This window comes from Capra hircus, chromosome 18 (assembly GCF_001704415.2).
Source record: "Capra hircus breed San Clemente chromosome 18, ASM170441v1, whole genome shotgun sequence".
NCBI lineage: Eukaryota > Metazoa > Chordata > Mammalia > Artiodactyla > Bovidae > Capra > Capra hircus.
In genome coordinates, this window is record NC_030825.1 from 44270254 (window position 1) to 44287006 (window position 16753).

The following is a 16753-nucleotide window of genomic DNA, read 5'->3' on the forward strand; positions in this document are numbered from 1 at the left end:
TATGTATATATGAAAAACTGAATCACTTTGCTGTATACTAGAAACTAACACAACAATGTAAATCAATTATAATTTAATAAGAAAAGAAAAGCCATGTTTTCTGAGAAGAGCCACCTAATAGCACCACAGAAAGGAAAGCAGGCTTCTTTTATAATGAGTATTAAATAGTGCTGTAGGAAGATGGCCACAAACAAAACTGACTATATCAGCAACATTATACCATACTCGCAAGGTTTTTAACTATCTATATACAGATGTGTTTTCTTCCTTCCATTAGTGATTAACATGTTAGTGAATTAGCTCACACAGTAAAATCTCAGATAGTTCACCTAGTATGCATGTTATGAACTGCGGGATCTTTTCCATGTGTCTCAACCGTCTGCCACTTTTCCCTCACTTTCCTTTCTCAGCTCAGAAATGCATTATTAAAAATAACAATATTTAATCTTGCCACCAAACTCATTTTGTTTGTAACTCTTTACCAGTGACAGGACTACTGAAATAAGAGATGTGTTTTCCAAGGATTAGTTTTGAAAAATCTAGGATTTAAAAAATAATGGTATAAGCCAGGATTTAAAAATTAATGGTATAAGCCAGTGTCTAATAACTCACCTCATGCAAAGTATCTTTAGTAAGATTAGGGACACTTCTGTCTCGTGCCATAATCTCCTTTGGAGTCCTTGCCCTGAAACCCAAAACAAACTAAAGTAAGTGTTTGGGATAGTGGTGCAAAATATTCTGGTTGGCCACGAGGTGGCAGCATTTGATGGGTGAAGATTTATTTATATTCATTAAAGCTGCAAATAACGTGCTTGAGTTGAAAGTAAAATTAAGGTCAAAAGCACAGAAATCAACTTGAATTTTATACTCACTTAAATGGACCAACTGAGTGGACAAAGTAAAACTGTCTTGTAAAAGGTTCATCTGGTAGATCATACATTTTTGAATTCCCTGTAGATAAAAGGATAACATCTGAAAACTTTCAAGGGTAGTTTAACAATTGTTTAACAATTGTATAGCACAGACGCAAACTTTCAACATTTCCTTAAGTTTAACAACATTTAGGAAATTAAGGATTTAATTTGCTTACAGAAACATGTTAGTAGATACCTATGTATTACTGTGTGACCCCGCATGAAACAAAAATAAACCCTTAATACACTGATACTCCCCAGGCACAACCAATTACGGTGAGACAGCCTCAGGATTATCCAGATATGTGAATAGATTTATTCACATTATTATACTTCAAACTACAACAATACGTTTTTAAAAAGTTGAACAAGGACCCCATCTATAACAACTTTTTTATTAAAATAAGAAAATACTTCAGCCCCACCCTTGTTTGGCAGCTGTTGTTCTAATTACTATTAACCTCTATACACCTGCAAATTAAAAAAGAAATCTTTTCTTAACATTTAAACTTTTTATTTTATATTTGTGTGTAGCCGATTAACAGCGTTGTGGTAGTTTCAGGTGAACAGCCAAGGGACTCAGCTATGTATATAGATGTATCCATTCTCCCCCAAACTCCCCTCCCACCCAAGCTGCTGTGTAACACTGAGCAGAGTTCTCTATGCTATACCGTAGGTCCTTGTTGGTTATCCATTTTAAACACACCAGTGTGAACCTGTCCATCCCTTCCTCCCATCCGTCCCCTCTGCCAGCAACCGTAAGTTCCTTCTCTGAGTCTCTTTCTGTTTTGCAAGTTCATTTGTATCCTTTCTGTTTAGATTCCGCATATAAGGGATGTCATACGACATTTCTCCTGACTCAGGATGACAATCTCTAGGTCTATCCATGTTGCTGCAAATAGCACTACTTCATTTTTTTAAAAAATATTTAAAGGTAACATTTATCCCAGATGTCCAGGAAATGCTTAGAAAAAGGCTTTGATTTAGACCTTGAAATATGAACGGACCTACCAGAGGCAGGGCCTCCTCCAAAGCTGGCAAGGAGGGGCCTGACCTTCAGGGTAAGGCATACAGGCATCTTCCTCACCTCCTTAGGAAGCGCTGCCATTGACCAGAAAGCCAGTATCCAAAAAAGTCGATGAAACAGGCTATAACATACATTTCTTTGGTGTCTATAATCCCACCCCTAGTCATGATTATAATTACGTTTTACATTTATAGTTAGGTGAAAATTGGCAACCACTCATGAATTTCCAAATAAACCCAAGCTGAGAATTCCAGAAAGAATGTGAGTTCTTACATTTTTTCCTGATCTTAACAGTGATGTAGTCGCTGTGGTCTGTTTCACCAGTGTCGTCTAATGAGGCCACACAGCTAGGTACAACTTGAAGCAGTTCCATTATTTTTGAATTCTATAAGTTGAAAAGGAAAAGGTAACAGTGACGGGTTTTTAAAAAATTCTTTCTTAGGAGGTTATTGCCTGTTTTTAATCTAAGTGTCAATGCTGGCGTGGCTGGGCAGAAAAGCTAAGAAAGAAGCCACTACAGATGAAACTTGGAGGCCACAAAGTGGTGGAGAACAGCCCTGCATCTGGAGGCTGGCTCTGCCCGTGTTTCACTGCTCTGTGCAGCTGGGTTGATGAGAACAGGATCTATTACTGGAGAGTTACTGTGAGGTTACTGAGCGCCCAACACATGGAAGTACTCAATGAGAGATACTCCTCATCATTTGAGGAAGTGCTAAACTGAATGTTTAAAACATGTCAATTCTGTTATGAAATACAACTGAAAATTAGAAATGAATATACTGCAGACTACACTGAATATACTAAATACATATACTCAGCCTATACTTTAGCAACGTGATGCACAGACAACTCATGGAAAAGACCCTGATGCTGGGAAAGGCTGAATGCAAAGAGGGCAGCAGAGGATGAGATGGTTCGATGGCATCACCGATTCAAAGGACATGGACTTGGGTGAATTCTGGGAGATGGTGAGTTGACGCTGGGACTGCAGCAGGCCCGGCATGCTGTAGTCCGTGGGGTCGCAGAGAGTCGGACACGACTTAGCGAATGAACAACAACATGAGTAGGTTGGGTTATGGTGACTTAAAAGTGTCAGTGGTGCAGTTCAATAGCCTACCGGTTGTCTACCTGAGTAGGAAACTGTATAAGGATTCAACGTGAACAGAGGAGCAGTGAGGAGGTGCCCCTTCCCCAGGAGGAGCAGACTGTTCCCTCACCATTTCCCACAGTGCACGTCCGCCCCTCACAGAACTCAAGGTGTGCTCACGGACTGCACACACTTTCTCCCTTGCCCTGCTAAGACCGTGATGGGTTCCCGGGGCAGGAAGGGCGAGACCAGCACACTCATCCTGTCTCATCCTGCTTCTTCCCCGCAAGCACCTGAAAGCTGGACTAAGGGCCAGGCCAGGGCACCAAGGCCTGCAGTGGGTGAGAGGCACCTCTACTCGGACCTTTGAAAACTACCCCTGGGGACTTCCCTGGCTGTCCAGTGGTTAAGACTTTATGCTTCCAAGCAGGAGGCATGGGGTTGATCCCTGGTTGAGGAACCCCTGAGGAGTTCCCTGGCTGTCCAGTGGTTAAGACTTTGTGCTTCCAATGCAAGAGGCATGGGGTTGATCCCTAGTTGAGGAACTGAGATCCCACATGTGGCATGCAGCATGGCAAAAAAAAAAAACTACCGCTGGCTCCGCAGCAGGCCACCTCTGACCAGATGACCAAAGGACCAGGGGTGTAGCCACACTGGCAGACTCTGGTATGCTAACTCAGCCCAGCTCGGTGAGTCAGAGGTCTGGCTACTGTTCTCTCAGATCTGGCTTCAAAGTGGGGGATCCACGAGAGCTGTAAGGGAGCTTGGGATGCCCTCAGCAAGGAAGTGCTCCACCTACCTGTTCAGCACAGTCGATCGCTGTGCACTGCCTCTTATTCAGGACCTGAACCGATGCTCCGTGAAGCAGTAGCAGCTCCACCACGAAGACGTGCCTTTCTATCACAGCCTCATGCAGCGCTGTGTTGCCCTTGTTGTTGGAAGCGTTGATGGAGGCTCCATGCTAGAAAGAAAAACAGTACAGTCGAGAGCAATGCTAAAAATGACACATGCTGAATTGATGTGGTAGCCATATGCATGTACACTATAACCTTCCTTCAACTTTTCTCTATGTCTGAGATTTGTCTTAAAATGTTAGGGGTAAAAGTAATACTGAGGAAAAAAGATTTATGTACAAAGATGCTCATGACAGCATTTATCACTCAATAGCAGGTGAAAAAATAGAAGTCATCTAAATGTATTAAGCAGAAAGAGTTTAAAAAAAACTACAGTACATCCATAATTATGCAACCATTAAAAAAATTCAGATTTTTAATAAACGATTTTCTATGTTAAACAAGATAGAGGACCTCCCTGGTAGTCCAGGGATTAAGACTGTGCTTCTGCTGCAGGGGCTCAGGTTTGATCCCTGGTCCAGGAAGTTCCACATGTCACACAGTGCAATAAAAAAAAAACCAAGATAGAAAACAGTACTGATCTAAACTATGCACATTTTCAAAAAGTCACCCAAAATAGTTACCCTTGAGTAACAGGGTTATGGAAAAGCTGGGTTTTCCCCTACTTTTAAAAATTCTTCCTTCTACAGTCAACACATACAACCTTCATCAAGAGAGGGAAAAAAAGCAGCAGTGAAAAAAAGGACATTCAGCTCACATTTCAGGTAATGATTCAACTGACCTGGTAAGTGAGGCAAGACCCCAACCTCCAGGAAAAGCAGTGTCTCAGTCCTTAACCCTGCATCTCTGATGCAGCACTGACTCCAAAGCCCCTGATTCCAGAGCTCCTCTCCCAGGGCCTGCTTACATCATGAGCCCTGCCGCCTCCCCAGGGTGCTGCCAGGGGCTCCCTGCATGCCGACCCATGTCAGCAGCTCCTGGGCCGGGGTGGGGGCAGGGGTGGCGGGTGCCTTACCTGCAGCAGCAGTGCCGCGACTTCATGGTGGCCTCTGGAACAGGCATGAATGAGGGGTGTGTTTCCACTTATGTCCTTTTTATTGGGTTTTGCATTCGACTCTAATAGACACTTCACCACCTAGCCCAGAGAAGAAAAATTTAACATTTGCAGGGAGAGATCCTCTAACTTGATATTCTTTTGGCTTTTCTGTAGGTTCATCCAGGGAGCTCTTTAGACACATGTCTGACCCTCAGGAGAAAGCAGACCAGCTCAAGCACGAAGGGGTTAACCTGGGCTGAGGGTCTCCTGCAGGCCAGGCATGTGCCAGGCACCAGTGCTTGTCGCTGATTCACTGTATGTCCTCTGGAGAGCTGCAATAACTACTCTAGTTTTACATGTTAGGAAGCTGATGCTAGGCATTACCTGAAACATGATCCCTGTCTTTAATAAGCTTACAGTAGAACTAATAAGGGAAGATGAAAAATATAGATATTAAACTGTCTGGCACAAGACAGGAGCTGTGGGAACACAGAGGTAGTCAGACACACTTCAGCCCTCGACCAAAGCCCAACAATAAGAGAGAGGCAGTTCCCAGCGGGGGTGAGAATCAGGACCGGCTCTGGTTGGCTCCACCCCCAAAAGCACCAGGGCTGTGTGTTCTGTTACTGAGCGGCCCTGCCCTGTGCGTCTCAGAATCTCAGGGCTGGGAGGAAGGACACAGGCCCGTCCTTTCAAACAGCCACCTTCCCCCTCTGCTGTATCTTCATGAGGTGAGGTTCTAACCCTGTCCACGCTGCCCGAGAGTCAGCACCGATACCTGGAAGTGGCCCTGCTGGCAGGCCAGGTGGAGTGGGACAGCCTGGCTGGCGTCTCGGGCCCCCACGCTGGCACCGTGCTTCACAAGGAGGAGGATGAGGTCCGCCCGACCGTGCAGGGCAGCAACGTGCAGTGGGGAGGAGCCGTCCTGGTTGGTCACATTCACACCAAGCCCACTGGCAGGAATCTTTGCCAGCTTCTAGTTAAGTGCAGAGGTGGAAACAACTGTCGTTAGTTTTTAAGAAAACTGGCTAAAGGAATTGAAGCCACCTGTCCCAGCAGCCCCTCTGTAAAATCTGGAATCACAGCAGGATCTGGAATCGGGTTGCCTGTAAGTGAATTAATACTTTAGAAAGGTCTGACATATCAAAGTGTAACTTCCATTTTCAAGAAAGCAAGCCCCCTACAATGATACCATATTATGCCATGGCAGTTCAATGGGGAAAGCAAATCCTGTCTTGACAGATGGTGCTGGAACAAGTGGATATCCATATAGGCAGAAACTGCCCATCAACCCTAACCTCACACGCAACACACACACTAAAGTACATCTCAGACCTAAATGTAAAAGCTACAGCTATTAAACTTGAAGTGAACACAAAGGAAAATCTCTGCTACACTGGGATGGGCAAAGAATAGCTAAGACATAAAAAGCAAAAGAAAAGTTTGATAAACTGGACGATAAAAATATTTAATACTTGCTGTTTGCATAAGGCAAGTAAGAAAATGAAAAGGCAGGTCACAGACGGGGAAAAAATGTTTGCAATATGTATATCTGACAAAGGACTTGTACCAACCAGAAATTCAAAACAGAACAAGCTTGCTTACAACTCAGCAAGAGTACTGGAGTGAGGTGCCACTGCCTTCTCCTCAGTAAGACAATCCAGCTTTAAAAAAAAATAAGTACAAGATTTACAAAAGGCTTCACAAAAGACAGTTGAGCTTGGTCTGGGAGCACCTAAGGGGCTCCCCTGCTGGTCCAGTAGCTGGGACTCCATGCTCCCGATGCAGCGGACCCAGGTTCGGTACCTGGTAGGGGAACGAGATCCCACATGCCCCAACTAAGAGGTCACACGCCGCAACTAAGACCCAGCACAGCCAAATAAATAGTAAAAAATGAGCACATAAAAGAACATCTTTAGTTATCAGGGAAATGCAAATCAAACCAGGAATCACAAAACTAAAGGGTCACAAAACACATGAGTGACAGGAGAGGGAACATGTGATCCAGCCAACTTCAAAGGGGCAGGAGGGAATATCTGGGGTGATAGAGACAGTCTATCATCTTGCCTGTGCTGGTGGTTAAGCATTCGTTTGTCAAACCTCAGAAAGCTGTTGGCTATTTATCTCTCAAGCTGAAGCTCCCCTTCATGTCTATCATGGAACTTCTTTATTATTCACAATAGTTTTAAAACCAATCATGCAGATACAAGGAAAATCAATCACTAAATTAATAGGGCAAACAAAACAAACCAATAGAACTAAAAACAAACATTAAATTGTGATGCTGAATCAAGTATTTGATGGTGGAATGAATATGTCAATGGTTTCTGTGACTGATCACGGATTAAAACTTGGGTTATCTAGTTCACTTCTTGATGATGAAAAATATTATCTCTTTAAAAAACTATGCTGTACTTAAAGGGTGAATTTTACCGTATGTAAGTTATACTTCAAAAATCACAAACAAACAAGTGAAGAAGTAGAATGGGAAAAACATGATGAAACACCACTGCACACTTATCAGAAGCGCAAAGTTAAAAACTCAAAATACCAAGTGTTGACCAGGATTTAGGTCAACTAGAACTCTCACACCTACTGGTGGGGAATGAAAACTGCTATAATCACTCTGGAAAACTGGCCATTTCTTGTGAAATTAACATATACCTCCTGTGTCAGCTCAGTACAGTCGCTCAGTCGTGTCCGACTCTTTGCGACCCCATCAATCGCAGCACGCCAGGGCCCGCTGTCCATCACCAACTCCCGGAGTCCACCCAAACCCATGTCCATTGAGTCGGAGATGCCATCCAACCATCTCATCCTGTCATCCCCTTCTCCTCCTGCCTTCAGTCTTTCCCAGCATCAGAGTCTTTTCAAATGAGTCAGCTCTCCACATCATGTGGCCAGAGTATTGGAGTTTGAGCTTCAACATCAGTCCCTCCAGTGAACACCCAGGACTGATCTCCTTTAGGATGGACTGGTTGGATCTCCTTGCAAGAGTCTTCTCCACAGTGTGCTTTTCACCACAGTTCAAAAGCATCAATTCTTCTGTGCTCAGCTTTCTTTATAGTCCAACTCTCACATCCATACATGACTACTGGAAACACCATAGCCTTGACTTGACTGACCTTTGTTGACTAAGTAATTTCTCTGCTTTTTAATGTGCTGTCTAGGTTGGTCATAATTTTCCTTCGAAGGAGCAAGTGTCTTTTAATTTTCTGGTTGCAATCACCATCCGCAGTGATTTTGGAGCCCAGAAAAATAAAGTCTGACACTGTTTCAACATCTATTTGCCATGAAGTGATGGGACCAGATGCCATGATCTTTGTTTTCTGAATGTTAAGCTTTAAGCCAACTTTTTCACGCTCTTTTACTTTCATCAAGAGGCTTTTTAGTTCCTCTTCACTTTCTGCCATAAGGGTGGTGTCATCTGCATATCTGAGGTTATTGATATTTCTCCCAGCAATCTTGATTCCAGCTTGTGCTTCTTCCAGCCCAGTGTTTCTCATGATGTACTCTGCATAGACGTTAAATAAGCAGGGTGACAATATACAGCCTTGATGTACTCCTTTTCCTATTTGGAACCAGTCTGTTCCATGTCCAGTTCTAACGGTTGCTTCCTGACCTGTATACAGGTTTCTCAAGAGGCAGGTCAGGTGGTCTGGTATTCTCATTCTTTCAGAATTTTCCAGTTTATTGTGATCCACACAGTCAAAAGCTTTGGCCTAGTCAATAAAGCAGAAATAGATGTTTTTCTGGAACGCTCTTGCTTTTTCCATGATCCAGCGGATGTTGGCAATTTGATCTCTGGTTCCTCTGCCTTTTCTAAAACCAGTTTGAACGTCTGGAAATTCACAGTTCATATATTGCTGAAGCCTGGCTTGGAGAATTTTAAGCATTACTTTACTATCATGTGAAATGAGTGCAACCGTGTGGTAGTTTGAGCATTCTTTGGCATTACCTTTCTTTGGGATTGGAATGAAAACTGACCTTTTCCAGTCCTGTGTAACACATCAATTATACTCATGGGTAATTACGCAAGTAGACATATGTTTACACAAAGACCTGTACACACAAATGTTCTCCGTTGGTTTATTCACAAAGCCCAAAGCAGGAGACAACTAAATGCCCTGATCCCAGGTTTCGAGTAATCAACAGTTTATTCTCTACCACGGAGCAGGCCCCTGATGCACTTCGTTTAGCCAGTTAATCTATTAAAGGACACATGGGTTGTTTCTGGTTTGGGGATATGGCAAATAAAGTTGCTGATGAACCTATTAGCAGAAATAAAGACACAGACGTAGAGAACAAAGGTATGGAACACCAAGAGGGCAAGGCGAGGGACGAATTGGGAGACTGGGATTGACATATATGCAGGATTGAGACTATGGATAACACCGATAACTAGTGAGAAACGGCTGTGTAGCACGGGGAACTGGACTCAGTGGTGACCTAAATGGGAAGGAAATGCAGAAGAGGGGGTACAGTATACATAGAGCTGACTCACTTTGTACAGGAGAAAGTAACACAACATTGTAAGGCAGCTATACTCCAATAAAAAAGTTTTTTTAAGTTGCTATGTACATTTGTTTACAGGTTTTTGTGAGAACATGTTCCCACTCGACTAAGATCAATTGCCATTAGTGGATCTTCCATTCCACTAAGATCAATAAGGAAAGCAACTGCTGAATCATATTGTAATTACAGGGTAATTCTATGGTTAGTTTTATGCGGAACAACAAGACACATGCTTTTCCAAAGTGGCTTTTACATTCCCAGCAGCAATGGATGAGTAAACCAATTTCCCCTGCATCCTCACCGACATTTGGTGTTGTCACTTTTCACTAATTTTTATTTTAGCCATTCTGATAGGTGTGTAGCGCTATCTCATGGTGGTTATAATTTGCATTTCCCTGAAGGGTGAGGACCTTTAACATCCTTTCACATGCTTATTTGCCATCTTTAAAGGTTCTTCGGTAAAATGTACGTTCATTTTCTATGCCCATTTTCTTACTGGATTGTTTTTACTACTGAGTTTTGGAAGTTCTTTATGTAGTCTAGATTCTGGCCCTTTGTCAGATACGTGGTTTGCAGACATTTTCTTTTAAGTCAGTAATTTGCCTGTAGATTCTTTGCATGGGTTTCCACAGGGCAAGTTTCTAAATGAGAAGTCCAACTATACTACAAAGCCACAGTCATCAAGACAGTATGGTACTGGCACAAAGACAGAAATATAGATCAATGGAACAAAATAGAAAGCCCAGAGATAAATCCACGCACCTATGGACACCTTATCTTTGACAAAGGAGGCAAGAATATACAATGGAGAAAAGATAATCTCTTTAACAAGTGGTACTGGGAAAACTGGTCAACCACTTGTAAAAGAATGAAACTAGAACACTTTCTAACACCATACACAAAAATAAACTCAAAATGGATTAAAGATCTAAATGTAAGACCAGAAACTATAAAACACCTAGAGGAAAGCATAGGCAAAACACTCTCTGACGTAAATCACAGCAGGATCTGCTATGACCCACCTCCCAGAGTAATGGAAATAAAGCAAAAATAAAGAAATGGAACCTAATTAAACTTTGCACAATGAAGGAAACTATAAGCAAGGTGAAAAGACAGCCTTCAGAATGGGAGAAAATAATAGCAAATGAAGCAACTGACAATTAATCTAAAAAATATACAAGCAGCTCCTGCAGCTCAATTCCAGAAAAATAAATGACCCAATCAAAAAATGGGCCAAAGAACTAAACAAACATTTCTCCAAAGAAGACATATAGATGGTTGCTGCTGCTGCTGCTAAGTCGCTTTGCTCGTGTCCGACTCTGTGCGACCCCATAGATGGCAGCCCACCAGGCTTCCCTGTCCCTGGCTAACAAACACATGAAAAGATGCTCAACATCACTCATTACCAGAGAAATGCAAATCAAAACCACAATGAGGTACCATCTCACGCTGGTCAGAATGGCTGCGATCCAAAAGTCTACAAACAATAAATGCTGGAGAGGGTGTGGAGAAAAGGGAACCCTCTTACACTGTTGGTGGGAATGCAAACTAGTACAGCTGCTATGAAGAACAGTGTGGAGATTCCTTAAAAAACTGGAAATAGAACTGCCATATGACCCAGCAATCCCATTGCTGGGCATACACACCAAGGAAACCAGAATTGAAAGAGACACATGTACCCCAATGTTCATCACAGCACTATTTATAATAGCCAGGACATGGAAGCAACCTAAATGTCCATCAGCAGACGAATGGATAAGAAAGCTTTGGTATATATACACAATGGAGTATTACTCAGCCATTAAAAAGAATACATTTGAATCAGTTCTAATGAGGTGGATGAAACTGGAGCCTGTTATACAGAGTGAAGTAAGTCAGAAAGAAAAACACCAATACAGTATATTAATGCATATATATGGCATTTAGAAAGATAGTAATGATGACCCTATATGCGAGACAGCAAAAGAGACACAGAAGTAAAGAACAGTCTTCTGGACTCTGTGGGAGAAGGCGAGGGTGGGATGATTTGAGAGAATTGCATTGAAACATGTATATTATCATATGTGAAATAGATCACCAGTCCAGGTTCGATGCATGAGACAGGGTGCTCAGGGCTGGTGCACTGGGATGACCCTGAGGGATGGGGTGGGGAGGGAGGTAGGAGGGGGGTTCAAGATGGGGAACACATGTGCACCCATGGCTGATTCATGTCAATGTATGGCAAAAACCACTACAATATTGTAACTAGCCTCCAATTAAATAAATTAATTTAAAAAATAAATGAGAAGTCCAATTTATCCATTTGTCCTTTATGGATCATGCTGTGGGTGTCCAGTCTAAGAACTCTCTACTTAAATGCTGGATTCCAAAGATTTCCTCCTGTTTTTTTTTTTTTTTTTCTAAAAGTTTTATAATTTTCATTTTACGGTTAAGTCTGTGATCCACTTTGCATCAGTTTTTGTACAGGGTGTGAGTTTAGGTTGAGATTCTTTTTTTCTTTCTGAACACATCCATTTGCTCCAGCACCGTTTGTTGAAGAGGCTGTCCTGTCCCCACCAACTTCCTGTTGGACCTCCGCAGCTCTATGTGTGTGGGTCTGTTTCTGAGCGCTTTGATCTGTCTGATCTGTGCGTCTGTCCCTCAGCAGGGCCACACTGTTTTGATTACTGTATCTACACAGTCAGCCTTAATATTGGGTAGAGTGATCCTAATTTCTTCTTCTTTGCCAGGATTGTTGTTAAGTATTCTGGGACCTGCACCTTTCCATATAAATTTTAAAATTAGCTTGTCTATGTCTACAAAAGCTTTGTTAGGATTTTGATAGGAACTGCATTAAAACTGTAGATCAATCTGGGGAGAAATAACTTCTTTCCTATGCTGAGGCTTCATGAGTCTGTTTATCTCTCTAAGTATTTAGGCATTCTTTGATTGATTTTTTTCATCAACATTTTGTGATTTCCAGCATACAGAACCTATCCATGTCCTGTTAAATGTTTACCTAAGTAGTTCATTGTTTTTGAGCAGCTGTAAATGATGCTGTATATATAGTATGTGCTCACGTGCTAGCTGTCTAACGCAAGGTCCCATGTTAAGAAAATTAATTTGACTTTACAAAACAGATACAGAACAAGATAATACTACCTTATTAAAAAAAAAAGCTTCACCATGGGTGTCTCTAACCTAAGAAACTTTGCAGGAGGGTGCACACTGGGATGTGTGACTTTTATTCTATCCCCATGCTGCTGGATATTCAAGTCCAAAAAACTGAAAACTGACCTCTCCTACGTGGGCTGCTTAAAAATCAAAGGGATTAAAAACGGCAGGTGCTGTTTCAAAGGATGTAAAGTAGCACCTGGGGCCCAGCCGACGACTGTGTGGCTGGAGGCAGTCACCATATCTTTGCTGTTCTTCTTGTCGTTTACTCTGTTTTTTCCACCTCACAGTTCATTAATTGTAAAAAGGAACTGAACTACACATCACAGTGTCTGCTGAATTTGTCAGATAAACTTACGTTCCTGCTCACTTAAAACCTACTATCTTTTTCTCCTTTGTAATTTCTCAAAAAGACACAAAAGGAAATTGCTTCATGCTGTGATTAAATTAACCCCTCACCCTCTTCCAGCCCAGTGGTGTGTTACAGCTTGCTCAGTAATAAAGAACAAAGTGCTGATGACACGCAACAACCTGGAATTAGGCTGAGTGAGCAAAGCTAGTCCCCAAAGGTTCCATGCTGTATTGATGACATTTATATAACATTTTTGAAATGACAAAAATATTAGAACTGGGGAACAGATTAGTGGTGACCAGGGGCCAGGGATGGTGGGGTTGGGTGAGGAGGTGTGGTTATTAGAGGCAACATGAGTGATTTTTCTTGTGATGTGAAAACTGATTTGCACTGTGACTGTGGTGGTGGCTGCACAAACCTTCACGTGTGATACAATGAGGCAGAACTAAATATATATACATGCACGCAAGCACAAGTAGAACTGGGGAGATCTAAGACGGATGGATTGTATCCATGGCGATACCCCGGTCAGGATATGTACTGTGCTTCTGCAAGCTGTTACCACTGGGGGAAGTGGGGGGTGGAGAGGGAACAGGGGTCTCTCTGTGCTAGGAGGGGGCCCTCCCACAGAGGGTGCACCAACATGAGCAAAGGCAGAGGGCAGCGGATGTTGCCTGCAGCCTCCCCAGGGGACCACGGCCACACGGACACAGCCCCTTGGTGTGTGTCTGTTCATAAGCTCCTGCCTTGTGACTCAGGGGCCCTGAGAACCCCTGGAACACTAAACCCTCGTGCGTGGCCCTGTGCCCTGACCTGCGCATTCAGAAAGCAGGCAGCCCAAGCTGATCCTGCACGCATGTCCACTTTCCTCTACCTTGAGCTGGGTCTCAAGGGACACCTGCAGCCAGCCGCTCGGCCGTTAGCTGGCTGGGAAGGGGACGACTTTCCTAAAGGGAAAAGGAGGAACTGGCCGCCTACACCCACCCCACCTTCCAACAGAAGTGACACCAAACCTTTTGAGCTGGAGCACATTTGGGGCACTGGCACAAGGGGTGGCAGAACTCAAGATCCACCACCCCAGCAGCATCCTCTGCTTCCTCCAGGTCCTCCTCCGTCCACTCCAACAGATAACGCACCTGGTGTCAGGCAGTGAGGAGAAGCGCAGACTTAGAACCCATCCTCAGCTCCTGTTAGACTTAGAACCCATCCTCAGCTCCTGTACAAGCTATGGTGTGCTATGTGCACAGACACACACATTAGTGTCACACACACACACACACACACACACACACACACACACACACACACACACACACACACACACACAGTTCCCATTTCAGGACCTACGTCTCCACCACCACCAAAGTAACTTACACATGATGGTGCTCTTTCCTGAGGACTCCAGGGTCTCCTATGCTCAGGCCTTCCTAAATCCTTTTAGTGGTGACAGACAGATGGAGCTACCATTTCTGCAGCTTACATTAGACTCTTCTCTTCTGTCTTAGAAAGGGGCAGCGTGGTGCTGCTTCAGGGTGACAGCTTTAAAGCCCTGGTCCTAGAGCATCTCGCGAGCACCTCCTCTCATGTTATCTAATTGTCCTCCTTTGACAAGCAGTCTGTCTCATCTTATCAGGGAGCAGACTCACTCCAAGGGGCCAACAACTTGTTCAAGACCACGTGACAAGGAAGTGGTGGCCAGAACCTAAACACAGGCTCTCTGACTTCGCAAGCATCCCTTCCACGTTAATGCTCTAGCTCACAGGCGAAAGCGCTGGAAAGACCCCTAACAGGTCAAATTTATGTTCCAGTAAAGGCCAGTTTCTAGGATATTAAATATGAGAAAACACAAATACATTTCCAGGCGTGGTTCTGAGCCCTGGGGAAGTCAGCAAATGCCTGTAAGGAGTGACAGAGGGCCCCAGGAAGATCCTATGCACCTCCAAACATCGCCCCTCCAGGGCCCCTCCACATTGCTGACAGCGAATATTCCATCCAGGCCGAAGGCCTCACCTGACCCCAGGGCCTCACCTCCCAGGCTGGCTGGGACAGACTGGACTCAGGGCGATTCCTCTTGGCGGTGGTTAGGAGACATACGATGGGGGCAGGGGCTGAGGGCAGTGGTCTCGGGCTGTGGGATGGGGGCTCTGTCGTGTGTGTGGGTGGGTATGGGTGGTGACCACCGGGCACCGGGCAGCCTGCCTCTGCTCGGCTCCTCCATGAGCAGCCCCACCCACTAGCCCGCCCACAGGACGAAAGCAGAGTGTCGTGACAAAGAAGGGTCGGTCTCCTCTATACTCGTAGGAGCCTGAGAAACTCCTCCTTGGCTTCCCTAAAGAACGCTGACCTCCCCGGGGCTGGTCTCAAGAGGGGAGCAGCTGGCACCGGCCAGATCCACACCCCGGATCCCCCCATGAGAGGAGCTGTGAGTCAGGCTGCGGGTTCACAGGGGGCTCTGGGCAGAGGCTAAGACACTGACAACTATGTTCTGACTCCATATACCCCCGGAGACTGTGCTACTCAGATCCCAGGAACTTCTGTCCACCACCCCAAACTCCATCATCCTTGAGAAGCACTCTTGAAACATGACTCTTGAAAGCGCTCTTGTAAACCCAATCCACTCAAGGCTCCAAATCTGATAAGGGCTAATCTACTCCTCCTTTTAAAGTGCAAGACAGGGAACTTCCCTGGTGGTCCAGTGGCTCAGACTCCTTCCTCCCAACGCAGGGGGCCTCGGTTTAATTCCTGGTCAGGGAACTAGATCCCACAGGCCACAACTAAAGATCCCACCTGCTGCATCTAAGACCCGCTGTAGCCGAATAAATTTAAAAAAAAAAAAAAATTTTTTTTTAATTAAAAACAAATAAAGTGGAAGACAGAACAAATTCCTTTCAGGAAGCCTAAGATAAGCCAGGGGGACTGCCCCTGAGTGTCTCCAGTGATCTCATCATAGCTGTTCCCCGTCGCCTGACCGGCAGGGTTAGGACGCACACCTTAGCGCCGTCTCATCTGGACACTTGCTTGTTGGGGTCCTTTCAGCTCCGAGCCTGGGACTCAGCCTCCTGACCAGGATGCCACATCGCCCACAGCTCCTTGCAAGGCCACACCAACGCCCTCTGTGCTCTGTCCTCCCCTTCGCCACCTCTACCCATCCCCTACCCAGTCTGTTCACCTTGCTCCCGGCTAGCGGGGTCCGGCCCTCTCGCCAGCGTCGCCACCCTCCTGGAATATGAATGTCTAAAAGGCGGGGTTGGCTCCCTCTGAGGCTTTATCCCACCTGCCTCGTTGGGGGTACATCCCATCCCATCACCATCACTCTTGAAATGCACCCCTTCTGCGCGAACGTGAACAAAGACCCCCACAGCTCCTAACTCACCTGGAGACAAAACACACAGGCACAGCTGCCTCAGCTGAAATTCACTTCTAAAAACTCACCATTTTTTTGGAGGTTGTATGTGTTTGGAGATAGGATATGGGAACTCTGTCTGTACTTCCTGCTCAATTTTGCTGTGAACCTAAATCTTTCTAAAAAATAAACTATTAATTAATAAACAAAACTCACCATTTCCAGGTCTCCATCAGCAACAGCTCTTAAAAGTTTTTCTACCTTAATAAAAGGAAAAAGAATGTAAGGGAAAATATAATAATATGGTAAGAACAGAAACAATAAAAATGACATTCTGGGCATTCCCTAGTGGTCCAGTGGTTAGAACTCAGTGTTTCCACTGCTGGGGGCCTGGATTCAATTCCTGATCTGGAAATTAAGCTCCCACAAGCCTCATGGTCAAAAATAATAAAGGTAAAAGTCACCTTATCAT

General features: G+C 44.4%; 1 protein-coding gene across 4 annotated transcripts in view; it reads right to left on the reverse strand.

The window, feature by feature from the left end:
- Window positions 1-16753, reverse strand: part of ANKRD27 (ankyrin repeat domain 27) — a 59895-nt gene that overhangs the window by 2013 nt on the left and 41129 nt on the right. For all 4 annotated transcript variants that reach the window (XM_018062261.1, XM_018062260.1, XM_018062259.1 and 1 more), the window contains 8 exons: window positions 16498-16542; window positions 13952-14074; window positions 5697-5894; window positions 4898-5017; window positions 3828-3989; window positions 2215-2326; window positions 873-951; window positions 613-685 (listed from right to left, as the gene is read on the reverse strand). In XM_018062261.1, the coding sequence (XP_017917750.1) occupies window positions 613-685; window positions 873-951; window positions 2215-2326; window positions 3828-3989; window positions 4898-5017; window positions 5697-5894; window positions 13952-14074; window positions 16498-16542 (912 nt within the window). The remainder of the gene's footprint in view (window positions 1-612; window positions 686-872; window positions 952-2214; window positions 2327-3827; window positions 3990-4897; window positions 5018-5696; window positions 5895-13951; window positions 14075-16497; window positions 16543-16753) is intronic.